The sequence below is a fragment of the Ctenocephalides felis genome, unplaced genomic scaffold, assembly GCF_003426905.1.
Source record: "Ctenocephalides felis isolate EL2017-DRISC unplaced genomic scaffold, ASM342690v1 CF-g0.4_SCAFFOLD_03571, whole genome shotgun sequence".
NCBI classification, from domain to species: Eukaryota; Metazoa; Arthropoda; class Insecta; order Siphonaptera; family Pulicidae; genus Ctenocephalides; species Ctenocephalides felis.
The window spans coordinates 41,651,736-41,667,589 of record NW_020539725.1 but is presented as its reverse complement, the minus strand read 5'-3'; the positions used below and the strand labels follow the sequence as shown (position 1 = coordinate 41,667,589).

Below are 15,854 nucleotides of genomic sequence, written 5' to 3'. Positions count from 1 at the left end.
TTTACAATTTCTGAAAAAATGCAGTCTTTTATTATTTATGGTAAAATTTGCTCGAAGAATTTATAGTGCAAATTATATATATTAATAATAGTACAGTTTAATACAAAGTTTTACTAAAAAAAATCTAATTATCTAGTAATGAGGCTTTTATTAATCGATTTGAAGCCCATGAATGAAAATATGTTGAAGATTTCACATCTTCACGGCGCTATTCATAAAACTTTTTCTCATATTAAACCTCTAATACCAAGTAATTTTCTCTGGGTTCTTTTCGCAGTACGTTCCGGAGCAAATGATTCTGTGTGTATGATATAATAAAAACTTGACTAGTTCTAAAAGAACAAAAAACTGTACACTCGGAACAATAAGCACTATCTGCCATTGTTCTGTTTTAGTATTTTATTACATTAGCCTCCTAGTTTGATATCAACTTACGACCCACTGGAATGGGTTGTAGAGCGAACGAAGTGTCTCCAGATATATTTGATAAATGGACTATGGGCAGAGTGGACAGTTGGATGGGGGATGATGAAAATATTTTTATTGATGCTTCAAATTTTGTTTTATACGAAAATAATATCGATTTTTAGAATCAAAGTTGAATTAATATCTGTCGCCTTGTCAGTATATGTAAAGGTAGACGGAATAAATAATTCCAGATTGAAACACAATTTAATTTTAGACTAAACGGCTAGTTCATATAGATGAGTTTCAGTACAATTTACAAGTTATGGGCTTAACAATATCGCCAAAGTAGAAATGTATTTTCTTCTGGATAGTTACACCAACTAAGCTATATAGCAAATGCAGTTTTGAGGAAAGAAAGGTTTCAATTCAAGATATCTTATATGAGATGTGCTAGTGGATCACTATGTGCTACACGAATTTTACTCTCTTTTTTAAATATTCTCTGATTAACGTAGCAATCTAATAAAGCAGCTTTCAGCCAAGAATAAGTAGTAGAATGTATACATTTGTAATTAGTAATATTACATTATATTACATTTATTTTACAAATAAAAGAATGCTAAATAATAATAATACAAAATATGAATGAATGGATGTAATTTTCAATGTTTTATTTGAAAAAAAAAAATTAAATAAAAGACAAGATTAAAAATTCAAATTCAATTTACTGTAACATAATGTTAATTTAAAATTAAAATTTTGTGCAAAATTTAATTAAATCTAAGAATTTGCTCAAGATTAATATTGTTTCACGTCCTCGTTAAAACTAAAAATAAAACAAGATAAAATTTGAATACAAGTAGAAAAAGTCTACAATTGAAGAAGTACAGGCTGTTGCATAAACCATCAATTAAAAACCATATAACGTACATTTTATATTTTTAGTAAACTTAATACTCAATTGAACATCGGTAAAAGATTACTAAATAGTTAGATTTTTTAGTAATTCTTTGCATTAGATTACATAATAATTGATATTATAATTTACACTATGAATTTTATCTATTATTCTATTCACAATAATTAATATTAGACTAAATTTTGTCAGAAATTGTAAAACTTTGAAAAAATACTTCTACGCAAAGTTAAAAATATGGACTCACATATATGTATATACATGTAACCATGTAAATTTTGATTCAAATAATTACTTCCTGGTACTACGCTTCAGGTATAAAATTATTCAAAATCTTCACTTCATTTTTTTAAAAATCCGTAACCCTCGATAACAACACTATTCCTAGAAAAATCCTTTCGTTTCAAAAATAATCCCCGTCGATGGTTGAAAATAAATTGTAAATCATAAGAACTGAAGTGGCGCTGGTGGCCCCGCTCGGTCGAGAATTGATATTAAATCGCTGGCGTTATTTATCGACAATTCCCCTCTGCTATCTGTGGAATTTTTCTCCTTTCACAATAATTCGCTCGCTATCATTGGGCTTGAGTACGCTTGGCCGACTTTGTAATATTTTCCTATTTTCCAGAACGAGAAGATAATGTATGAAACATCTACGCCAACGTATACTGGGACAAGTGAAATAGATATAACACCGAAATTTTCTCAGTTTTGGAATGGTAAATATGCATAAATTTTAAAAGTTCAAACTAATAATTTCAATCACAAATTATGATAAATATAAATATGCATTTTGTTCGACATTACGTCTTCTACCCAAAAATCGGTTATAGGTTTAACGACAATGTCTTTTATAAATATAATAAAATATGACACATGTCTTAATAAAAATAGTGATGTATGGCAACGTGCCTCAAGGCAAATTTCTGGAACATCCTGTACCGTAATGAAATATTCGAGGAAAATTTAATGTTTTCAAACAGATTATTATAAATGCTGAAACTTATATATTTTTTTTTTTTTTTTTTTTTTTTGAATTTATTTGAACAGCGATCAGAACTTACGGGTTCTATGAGCTGTTGTGATGAATTTCTTACAAACTACGTTTGTTTTTTATTATAGATGGCAACCCAAACAGTTGTCTCATCTCTATTTGCTGAATTTTTATTATTACAATTGTTGTAATAGTGATGACTTTTACTTTCCAGTGGCGTGTTGCCACTACAGCTATGCCCACGAAAGGCCATTTTCACTTGAAATCATATTTGAAATCTATGATTTCAAGTGAAAATTTGGTATCAAGCTGCTTTGATACCGAACCGACCGCAGTTGGATTCGAACCCGGGACTAGGATTTGCTAGCCCACGTTCTTACCACGGGACCACGGCCGGCCCGAAACTTATATATGTTTACGGATAAGTAAATAAACAAAACTTAATCAATGAAATTTAAAATGAAGGACATTGTCTAATATTTATAAGAATTATATAAGCTAAATTACAAAGCTAAAATTATTTATTTTAAGTATAAAAGTGAGTTTTAGAACTTTAGCCAGATATTCAAAAGAATTTTTTTTTGGAAATTAAAACAAAAAGAGAATTTGTTTTTTCCGAAAGCAATCGTTTCATAAACACCAGCAGAAAGTTTTTTGAATCATTCAAATCGGATGCTTATTTCTCTCGAAAACTGTCATTTTTTACACATTTTGCTCGGTATCTACGAAACGGCTGGACCTGCCTAGGCCAAAAAAAAACTAATCACCACATTCTCCCGTCATTACGAATTGGATGTTTTTTGGATCATTCAAATTGGATACTCCGTTATTTCAAAAACGATTTCTATTTTCTGCACACGTTGCTCCGTATCTCCGTGCACATCTCCCTACCAATAGGAATCGAATGTTTTTTGAACCATTCAAATCGGTTGATCCGTGCACCCGAAATAGTGAACGAAAAATTGCGGACATACAAAACACACACACATTCATTTTTTCTGAGGTATGCCAAAGTGTTCAGAAACCTTCAAAACGAGAAGGTATGGGTAGTTAAAAACTTTTAAGCAATAACCAAATATTTTCTATTCCGGGCAATTTTTTTTTATTATCTCTTTTATTTACAACTTTCCAGTAAAGGACATTCAATAAATTTGACGAAATTACAATAGTCGGCCGAAAAGGGACATTATATACTACAATGGCATGTTGGGAGCAACAACTCAGTAGTTTTTCCATTCAATATAAAATTCACAATTTAAATTTAATTTAAAATATGCAATCTTTTATGTTTAATGACATATGATTTTTATATATTGATAGTAAACGTATAAAAATATCTGAATTAATTTATACAAGATATACAAAGTTTATTGGAATCAGAAGGGATTGTCATGTTTCCAAATATTATAGATATGATATGTTTCCGAGAACCAAACGGCGCTTGCATATATCTGGAACCATATGGTTTGTCATTTCCCATTCATATCTTAAAACCCGATTTTTTCTGATAAAAAACCGAATTTTGGATTTCATAATTTCCACCAAAAAAACGGTTTTTGAAAACCGACAAACGCTGAATGCCACCAATAGTTAATATTCTAATTCTGGATTACATTCGATCAAGTATTTATCACAATTTGGTTTGATTCTTTAGAACTTTTTTTGGGTGAAGGATTAGGTTAAAATGATATTTTCAGAGGAGACTGCCAATTTTTAATTCAATAGTAGGCCGTTGTTCAAACAAAAAAAATTAGATTTTTAACTATATATTTCTAGACAAAAGACATATTAATACTATGCTAGACCAGACTAGACTTTAATATTATTACAGATTGGTTGGATCACATAGAAAATATTACTATTCACGGCACATGTTCAAAACCCTTTCTAGTTAATAATCAAATATATCTATTTTCATCCTGTAACGTAGGTGAATAAATAATTTCCATTTGCAAAATCAAGACAACACCGGAATGGATCTAGTGAGATGTAAAGTGCGCACGTAACCGACGTCCCGAAAAGATCCGTTGCGTATTTGAGTCACGTTCCTTCCGACCACAGTCTGAGAAACAATAAAGCATCCGACATTTTGCAAGAATAAATACAGGAGAAGAAACGGCCAGGAAAAAAGTCTTCTCGGGTGGAAGCCACGAAAATAGTTGAAAGGAAGGTAGTTGGAGAGCTGGTGATCAAAATCTGGTTATGGATCGATGTCAACCCATGGTGTGGACACTGTACATGACCAACTTTATGCAATCCAATGATAATACATTCAAAATCAATTTTTTAATTCTTATCTAAGAAATATATTTAACGAAAAATATTTTATCCATGCATGTAAGTTAATAAAAATTTATTGCTAAATTTCCTAGAATCGAGTTCAACTTCGTTGGTGCACTTGAACAAAGCACTTTTCATTAATAGAATTTGCCAAAAAAAATTCAGCATATAGAGTAAATTGTGAAGGCTTGTGCAGAAATTATGTATGTTAAAATACGGCCCAAATTGGCTTAAATGGTTCAAAAAGCAACCAGTTGGCATGGACAATTAGTTTAGTCAAGGGAGGTCCGACCATCGTAGTTGTCGCCAAGAAATGGGTATGAATTTGTGCCCAAAATTGTTGGTTCCGTATTCAAAAAGGTCAACTATTTAAGGATCTTGAGGATTAGATCGTTAATACATACATAAAAAAGTAAAATATAATTTAAAATAAGAATCAAGCCAAAATTAATAAAGTTTATTAGTATAAAATTTGAACAATAAAAATGAGTTTATATCTCGATGCAAGTTTTATGATTTCTTGTCATTTGGATATTATTTAAGGTCATATAGAAATATATTTTATAAGTATTTATGTATATATTATGAGTCAAATTATTGATAAGAGTCAAAATATTAATTTCTAGCAATTTTACTTAAGATATATTGCCACCAGCAGTTATTATTTTAGTTCTGGATCACATTCGACCTTACCTAATTTACTAATGAGATTTGTTAAAGAAATAATACTAATCCTTGCTACTACAAATCCAGTAAAGGATTTATTTTGTGGAATATGCTGATTATGATTTCACAGAAATGAATTATCTTTAAAAAATACTGGGTTTAAAAGTGAAATATCTTATAATTTTTTAAATATTGATTTAATTTTTTATAAATAAGTCGTAATCAATCCTACAAAGTGCTTCAGATTCTTGCCAATATATAAAATAGCTCATTGTATAAGGTTTAAATTTGCTAATCAATCATCTGCATATATAAGTTTCAGTACATACTTAAGAATATACGTCAATGTGATGTCAATTTTTTTTATTATAATATTAATATTAATGATATTATTTGAAATACGATGATTGCATAATTTTTAATTATATTTTATTTTATCAAGTGATTGCCATTCATAATAAATTAAGTATTATGTCTTTTTCTTATCGTATTTTTTTAAATTTTATTTCTTAATGGTGTATTCTAGTGTAGAATTTCAAAAAAAACGATTTTCTTATTATATTTTCAAAGATTTATTATCTAAGAATATGATTACGATAGGATTTTTGAAAATTTGAATTATTTTCGGAGATATAGACATTTTACTGAACCGGTCTCCAAACCTGGTTCGGCAGGGCATCGGAACCATTAGGGATTCTCCGTCTACCTGTTCTTTAAATTTTTCACTTTTTAATTTTTTTTTGTATTTTAATAATATTAATAAACAGGTGTTAACAGGTAAAAAATGGATAATAAAAATATTTATTGCTTTTTTTACGATTCTTTAGAAATTACCTAAAATTCACTGCTCTTCACAAGAATACCTCCTTACCAAAGCAATAGCAAAATAATAAGTAATATAAAATAAAAAGCAAAAACCTCAAATTTCTTAAATAGAAGTTGTACTAATTTATTGCAAGATTTTTTAGTATTATAAAGTTTTTGTAATTTATAGTAATTGCAAATTTATGTATGATTTATAAATATTTAGAAGTAATAATCGTCGTCAAACAATTATTAACATTATTTTACAATTTTTTCAACCAAATTGTCTGTAAGTTGTTCTGATTTGTTGCTAGATTTTTTACTAAGTAGTTAAATAAATTGGAAATTTATGTATCATTTATAAATAATCCTCATGTTCTCGATCATTTCCTAACATGATTTTACAATTTTCACAGCAAAATTGTCTGTAAGCTCTCAATTTAAAAAGCATGAGGACCTTTTCCAGTTTGCCACAGATGGGTTTCGTTACGATATATGGAATACGGCCGATCGGTTTCTGAATTGACAAGGGCGCAACGTTATGACCAGTGTTCTTTATTGGATTGTGAACTGATGCTTAACATGGTCACATGCTAAACCTGTGTCATGATAAAATCTGTTCTCTATAGTGAATTTTAATATGAAGAAAAATGGTCTAGAATATTAGAAACCTTGAAATAAAAAGCCTACATTTTAAGTTGTTTCATCTAATCAACCACATTCCTTTAAAAAACATTAACCTTACAACGGTATTGTGCTTAACAAGTGATTTTTTATCGGTCCTTTGCCATTGTATACTTTGTGGTATCATCAAAGGTTATTTCAGAAAATATAAAACTCAGGTTTAGTAACAAATAGTCAAAACAAAAAAAAATTGGTTTTTCATTCTTCTCTGCATGTACGCCTCGGAAGCGTGCAGATTATTACCTAACAGAATATAGTACACTCCAAAGTGTGATTAGAATTGGTCACTAGTTGTGATTGAAAGAAAAAATAAATAATATAATTATAGAGTAAATACCTGTAAATAATCGTTTGACTTCATTTCTGTGACCAAGTGGACAAATGTTTCAATTTCAATTGAAGCTAGTTGTATTTCAATTTACCATTCAAAATTCTTTAATGATTTGATGTGTCAAGTTAAATTACATCAAATTACAGGCATTTATCAAAATTATCTTATTTCTGTGAAAAAATTGATCTGTAACTTGATCATTACCAACTTTCTCAATGAACAGAATCAAACCATAACTCCATTCCTATGTATTCCTAGTTTCGATTATTCCTCATAGTTCAAAACTTGAGCAATCCAGATTCAGGCAATTCGACCCAGTATTTTTTCATCGTAAACCCAACGCAATCTTCCGAGTGAGTTATAGTTATATTTCGTGAAAAAGGGCTCACTGGTTCCTATCTCATTTTCCATGTAATTGTAAATCCCAATGATAAGAATTCAGTTCATCTCACATGCGATATTATTCTGATACTGTCGCATTTGAATAAGGTCCAACTCGTGATTTGGAAGTTATAAATATTTATTGACTTAGAGAAACGTGGTATAGTCGTGTTTATATTGATAGAACATACTGTGTGAGTTGACTAACATGTACCAAAATTTTTACTTTCGTTGACCAGAAAAAAATCAGCGGTTAACATATCAAGCCAAGTTTAAATATTTTTGTAAAATTAGGGAATATTAGACAAATTTAAAAATGTAATTTAATTATTTAAATTTACCATATAAAATTGATGGTGTATCAAATAATTAATTCGAATTTGATGAATAGAAGAAGTACTAGTAACACAATGAACCCTTTCCACTCGGATGCCGCCACTCCGGCAGCAAAATTCATGTAAGTCTTGGAATTTGCGAGTGGAAAGAGATGAACGAAGAAGACTGATCAGATCTTTAAAATTGATGAGGACTCATATTGAAAGAAGTACATATTTGGTAGTCAGCGCAATGATTTTGAAAAGCAAACGCAATTTAAAATTCTGGAACCAAAAGATTGCAGTTTTTTTAAATATTTATTGAACAGCGATCATCCAAATAAAAACTGATGTATTTACTGTTTGACATCAGTCTGCACGAAGCAGGAATCGAATCTGAGACCTCTGATTTATATCCCATAGCGCTAACCACTTACGCATGGGCGAGCCTTAACAAATGCAGGTAATACATATTTTATGCGTGGAGCAAATCAAATCCAAAATTAGATTGTCAACAGTTGAAGGAAAATACATTATTCACAAGATTTAGAAAGCAAACTATGTATTTATAGTTTAACATATGTGTATGTGTTAACCAGTACATATATATTTAATTTGAATTTATCATTAAACTATAGTGATGTTAAAAAATATTATTGTCATCCTAGACCAGTCACCGAGAAAATCATTGGTGATCATTAATAGTGATTATTGCGTTGATGGTGCGCAAGTACCCAAGCTTACAAAAATCATTTTAATCATCATGTTTCTTTTTTTTTCCAAAAATCTTCTAATAAAGCTTCTAATAAAGCTCGTCTCCTTGTTCGTTATATCGAACGTCTACTTAGTATGTAAGGTTCGCGCTCAGTGACATTGCCTATTTCTCTTCGACAACTCCGGAAGATTTTATCTAGTGAATGATATGAAATCCATGATCGTATAATCGAGGGCATAAGGCAAAAGGATAGGACGATGGGAATAACGGCTTTGGGGCCGAAGGCAGGACATGCTTTACAGTTTTTCTTCTGGATCGCATAAACTGCTTTATAAATAAATATAGAAATATGGTATTGCATACTATACCACATATCAAGAAAGTGGATACAAGTAAGAACCAGTGGTGTATGGTAATCATAGATAAACTAGTAATGGTAATATGAAGCAGGACAAATTGGTGAAGCTTTCTGATTTATAAACAAATATTTGATAAATGATAGTATATTTGAAAGTGCAAACTATATAAAACTTTTTGGGTGAAAACATATTGTGAATTTTGTAAGTATTATCATAAACCGAAATGGCACGAAATTTAAAATTAAGTGAACGATAATAATATTAATACCATCATCAGGTTGGGAACAATTCTTAATTATGAATAGGTATGTATCTACGACTATAATATTTATTATTGTTTTCTTTTTCTTGTTCCACTTTGTTGTAATCATGAATATAAGGTAGTGGTTAGTAAAAATTGTATAAAATAATATATGAATAAAATCTGTAAATAAGGAAATATATTTATATATAAAATATATGGAATAACTGATGGTGAAGAAATTTACATTAAAGATTTTGGTTCACTGCATTTACTTATTATTATTATTTCAATAATATCGTTAAAAACCAAACCGCCAATATCTATAACCTGCTCCAGCAAAATCACCTTTTTTCGATGCCGCTTGATTCTGGAATAAGACGCCGCGGCAAGAACACTCAAGCGGTGTGTATTATATAACTATCCCAGCGGCAAATTGCAAGATATTCGGAACAAAAACTAATGCTTTTATATAACGCTTATGGCAGCGGCTCAAACAACGATCGGGGAGAAGACTAAAGCTTCTTATATTATATATACTTATATACATATACAAAATTCTTGTATATACTTATATACATATCTGAAAATTTGATTTGGTCATAAGAGAAATTGAATATAACATAAAATGGAACATAGTTAGATTGCATTAACTAAAATTATATCGATAATGGGTAATAATTACATAATGAACAATTTAATAAATAATAAAAAAGATCCTATTAAAAATCGCCCGTTACTACTTATTCCTCTTAAATAAAACGTCTCCTACATTTATCGCATAACCTATTTTTGCTTAACCTCTTCTCATATTCTTTAAACTTATTTAACATTAAATAAATGATTAAATACAAGATCCTATTGAAAAACCACCGCAGACGTTGCCCGTGTCTACAATTCAAAAATTCAATTTTGAATAGCCTATGCTGATATTTACTGCTTTTCAGTAATAATATTGTAGAAATTACATTTTTCTTATTCATAATCATGAATATATTACATTCTAATATTGTCTAGGCTCATAAGTGATACTGCCAGGTGACAGTTCTCATCAATTTTTTTTATTTATTTCTTAAATATTACTATCTTTTTATAATTACTTACATTCTAAAACAATGCCTTAACAAACTTCAGAAAGATTTATAAAAGTACCTCGACTTACACCCGTACAGGAAAATTTTGTATATATATATATATATATATATATATATATATATATATATATATATATATATATATAGCGCACAACCCATTTTTTTAGACCACACAAAATTTCAGATGAGTAAATCTGACGTGCTCATTTCTAGATATTGTTAAAGATTTGAGAGATTATAATGTTATAATACATCATATTTTGTTATTTGGTATTTATTAAAATATCATTTTGATTTTCTGACAATTTTGCTAAGACATATCATGTTACTTCCTTTTCTTTACCCGATGGTCACCGATTACCTAATTTTCAACACAACTTATCATATTATAATTCTCATAATCTCATCCGATCATTGACCTATTCCTTAAATTTCCAAGTCATCCCGTTCTCCACGTGTCTGTTTCACCTTGAAATTATATTATTGTTAAATCGATATTACGGTTACAAACTCAATTCGGGAGCAGCTCCCACGATCGCGGTATAGGAGCATTTAGCCCCAATGGGGATCCTTCATTTCGGCGATCCTGGATATTAACGATTCGTCGGACGCCGCTTAGCCTGGCACGGTTCCAATTGCGCCAGTTTATGCTCCGAAAACGATACGGAGCACTTTTTGAATAATTACCACTTTCTTAGGTCTAGTTTCGAAAACTTTTAATTGCTGTAAAATAATAGATAGAAGAAACAGGAATGCTACTTCGTAATTTGACGTAGATTTATGTTTGATGTAGTTTTGGAAGAATAATACATTTACGAATGCATAAGGTTCTTAAACTATTATAAAAATATAATTGGTCAAGTATGTTTGAAAACAGGGATAAACAATAACATATAATGTTTTAACGATATGAAATATGGCCTCACTTGTGACATATTGTGATTCAATTTCAAAATTGTTAGTGTAGTTTCAGTTATATATTAGTTGGTTGCGAGAAGCTTTAAATTCGTCATAAATCATTGCCAATCCAATTATGAAATCGAGAGTTATGGAACTATATTAGCTCATCGGACATAAGTTAAAATTATCTCTTTAAACCTAAATCTTGGTTTTTATGACAATAATAAATCCTATCTGGTCATACGGCATAGAGCTTTGGCTGCTCTAGCAAATCTAATGCGGCATTGGTACAGAGGACCCAATGAAAACTACTTAGAATGATGATAGTTTCATCCTGGTAATAAAGCAAGTAAACTTTGCATGATGACTTAAATGTGATACATATTAAATATTTTATAAAAACAAAATCCACTAACCATCATCACTAATTAGATAATCACCCCAATTTACCCCCTTGCTCCGCTGCTTCCTACACCAGAATCAAGACGACTTAAAAAATTATGGCCTATTAACTTGATCCAATGAATTGTATCTAATAGTAACTACTTACTGAGGTAACTACTATCTATAAATGCATTTAATTGTACAAATTAATTGTATAAAGTTCCTAAATTTTAAATGTCGTACCATTTTATAAGTAATTTATAACCTCATAACTATTCTACAAAATATTGAAAGAAACAATTAATCTTTTTTCAGGAGTGTTAACTAACAATCTAGGACACCAATATCCAGTACATGTAGGACACCAGTGCAAATACATGTTTTATATATTTCTTTGACGATGTTTGCCAAACAAACTGCCAGAAATAAATTGCCTTTAATTTTAAAACTAAAAACTAATTTTCGCTAATATTCATTATAGAAAATATTTTCGAACTGACCTCGTTCGTGTTCCAGCGATGCCTCTGTGTTGGAAAATGTTCAGCTCGTGGCAGACTTTCCAAATTATCTGGCAGCTTAATCGGCTCTCCGTCTGTGGAGAAAAATCAAAACAAACATTAGTTAACATAGTTTTACAGTTTTAATAGCATAATTAATAAAATAACGGAATTAATAATAAAGGTAAGCGTAAATAACAGCAAAAATTTGACTTAGAGCGTCAAGGGCTGATAAAGGCCTGCTTTGAAAAATATTCAATACCATATATTTGAATCATATTTATTGATTCACTAAATCATTTAAAAAAAATATGAATAGAAAAATGTATTTTTATGAGATAAAACACTATTTCCTTAGATAAACAAATTTCTATCATTTTGCCTATGCAATACAGCATAAGTTTATTATAATATAAGAGCGTTTTCTATAGAATTAGTCAAGATTATAATCGATAAATAAACTATAAACAAATATAAAAAAAAATCTGCATTGATCAAACATTATTGATAAATAAAAATAGATATAATTCACTCCAACAAGTCTTGACCCTTTGCACTCGTATGTCGCCGCACCGGCGGCCAAGTCACGTTATGCCATTGCAATGTGAATTGAAATTTGTATAATTGGTATTACATTTATATGGACAACAGGATAAAATATTTCATCTGGAAGAACGTTGAACTTGATGATTATTATATAAGGAAAGATATCAATACTATCATTTACCATTTCACATTTAAAATTTTTGTCCATCAAATTATAAGACCTTATTTCAGAGAAGCTATTTCTAGTGAATCGATAAACACAATCTGAAATCTCATATGTGGCCGTGGTGCTGAATTGGCACTCCCGAAAAAAAACTGCCAGTGTCAACGCTACAAATCGATTTTAGATTACGTTCCAGATATATTACTGTACCCGAGCTCTTACTGCTAATAAATACGGACTTCATAAGGGAATCCGAATTGCTTTCCCAATGGCAAGGACGAAGAACAGGGTTAGGAGGAATAGAACGAATATAGAATATAGAATAGATTCCTTCTCGACAGAAGCATCACAAAATTCTAATTTATCTTTATAAAAAGTCGGTCTATAAATATTATTTGTCAAATTATAAACTACCTGAAGAAATATCCGTTTTGCTAGTTTTTTACTACCTCATGGGTATAATTAATAGCCCAATTCTGCCATAAAATAGGTCAATGTTACGTAGCGCTTCTCATACAAAATAGTACTAAATGCTGTCATAATGCCATGTGGTTGCTAATGTGCAATCAGACTTCTTAGATAGAGAACGTAACCCAGGAAATGTACAATTCACTACAATATTTAGAATTGTCCAGTTAAGAACATTTAATAAATTTGTTGATATTCAATTGTCAATCGTAATAGGAACATTGTATATTATAATGACATGTTGAAAAAATCAACGGCCGATATTCATGCTCAATAGTTGGTTTTCTATTCGTTATAAATATTATCAACAATATTCTAATAATAATAGTATAAACTTTACTATTTTCTTATAAATAATTTCTCATAAATAATAACTAAGTTATATTATTGTCTGTATAAATTTTAAATTAATGGGATTAAGTTTACTAAAAATAATTGTGAGTAAGAGCAATACAATGTTATTATAAGTGTATCTTTATGATGTGGTATAATAACATATGAGCAAAGTTGCATTTTATGTATAAAACGCCTGATCGCAGAACAAATATATAGCATTTTGACAGTATTTGGTAACATTTTGTATGAAACTGGAACGTAACATAGCCTTGTCATAACATTGGTCTATTTTACATCTTAGAAAAAATCGGCTTCTTAGTTTAATATTAGGCATAAGAATATCAGTGTAAATTTATTAAAAATATATGCCCTAATATATAATAATAAATGTGCCCTAAAGAAAATGTAAATGCTGATTTTTCTCAATATGCAAATTAATATATTATATCTATATGTTTATAAATTCTTATCACCCCATTAATAATTATTAATTTCTAATAATTATTTTTATCATCAAAGGAGTTTTTATTATTATTAATATTTTTTTTACATCAACCTCAAAATAATATTTTGCATAAAATGAAGATATAATATTGTCTTACGTAGAAATTTCTTAAACAATAAATATTACAAAATAACAGATAAACAAAATTAACAAATCAATACAATATAATAGTGCTAATTGATGATAAGCACATCATTACGGAGATGACTCTAATCATTCTTTTGTAAGCTAATAAAATATAAGTTTAAATCCAGAGCCAATAAGTTGATTATTTAAATTTTGTAAATATTCAATTACTGTACTAAAAGTTCCAGCAATTTACCTTAAGACACAATGTCATGCACCACTAGTTGGAAAATCATTTTAAAACGCTTACGTTTCGGTTTTAGTCCTATCCTTCATTAAGTAGAAAAATAAATTTGTCCTGATAATGGAATAGCATTACACCATATAGTTAATTTTGAAACATGTAATACAAATATGGACAATAAATATATATAACATTTATAAAAAAACATACATATAAGGAGTAATGTTTCAATGATAGATAAATTTGAAAATAATTAATTTGTGCCGATTAAATGATATTGCAATATTATTAATATGAAATTATCACCTATACCTCAAGAATAGTGTCAGCTAAATTTAAAGTTTGATATTTTAAAATATAATTATCAAATTTAATTTATAGTATTACAATGAATTTATTTAATATTACAAAATAATTAATGACAGTCATCAAATAACTACATTAATTATATATATTTTACATAACTCGTAACGATCATGAAAACCGAGTTATTTAATTATCGTAACATAACATTATACATTTTAACACATGTACATATTTCACATGAACCTAATAATCATTAAAATTTTGTTTACAAAGCATAATTCTACTATTGTGATTTGTAGTAATGTGCTCGAAAATTCGCATTATTTTGCATAATTACATGGTTCCTAAAATTAATAACCACATGAACATTCGCTTTAGCTCGCAGATAGAGTAATAAATGTTACTACCCTGTTATTATTCATTTTCAAATAATATGAAAAGCCCATATATGAAAAAACTTTTCCGAATTTTACGTCACGTAAAAGATTAACCTCGGCAAATAAAAAAGTTACAACACATTAAAGCGTGTTTTGAAAAACTCATTCTTTTGATATCATTTTTTATACTATAATAAGATTTTAATGTCTAGATAAACATGTTCTGTTCAGTTGTGTGATATTGGAGGCATTGTGTATTGTATTAAAATAAGTTATTTTATATTTTGTTCGTTGTTTGATATGTAAAAGTTGGCATAAATAATGCTACAAAGTTTTATGAAGGACGTAACTTGACAGTTTTACTAAAAATTTATTACATTAGTATAAGGTTAATCATTATACATTAAAAGTTAGGAATCATACAATAAATATCTGCATAGATCAACACATAAAATATCACTAAAAATGTGAACTAAGATTTAGTCACCAATGTAACAAAAAAATAATATCTTGAGATAATTATTTGAATGAAAGAAAATTCTAATAAATATTACAAAAGTTAATATTGATAGTCCAATTATTCAAATAACATGTCATATTTTTTACATAATTTGGAATACATTTTGGTAAGACAATAAAATAATGTGATGAAGACCATAACTTATAAAACTTGTAATTCTGTGGAACAAATGCCATATATTCACTATATTGTGTTTAGTTTTCATAATATATATGACTAAAATAGTATGTAAAGAAGTTAAATTGACATCATAAATAATAATATTCATATTTATTACAAACTTATTTAAAACACACATTATCCAGAAATAAATTTTTATGGTTGAATTTTACCTGTTAGTTGAATGTATATATAA

The 15,854-nt window shown here is 28.9% G+C and overlaps 1 protein-coding gene across 1 annotated transcript in view; it reads right to left on the bottom strand.

Moving 5' to 3' along the window:
- Positions 1-15,854, bottom strand: part of LOC113386063 (calmodulin-binding transcription activator 2-like) — a 303,558-nt gene that overhangs the window by 54,551 nt on the left and 233,153 nt on the right. Inside the window, exon 3 of the mRNA XM_026623872.1 lies at positions 11,972-12,063. Within this exon, the coding sequence (XP_026479657.1) occupies positions 11,972-12,063 (92 nt within the window). The remainder of the gene's footprint in view (positions 1-11,971; positions 12,064-15,854) is intronic.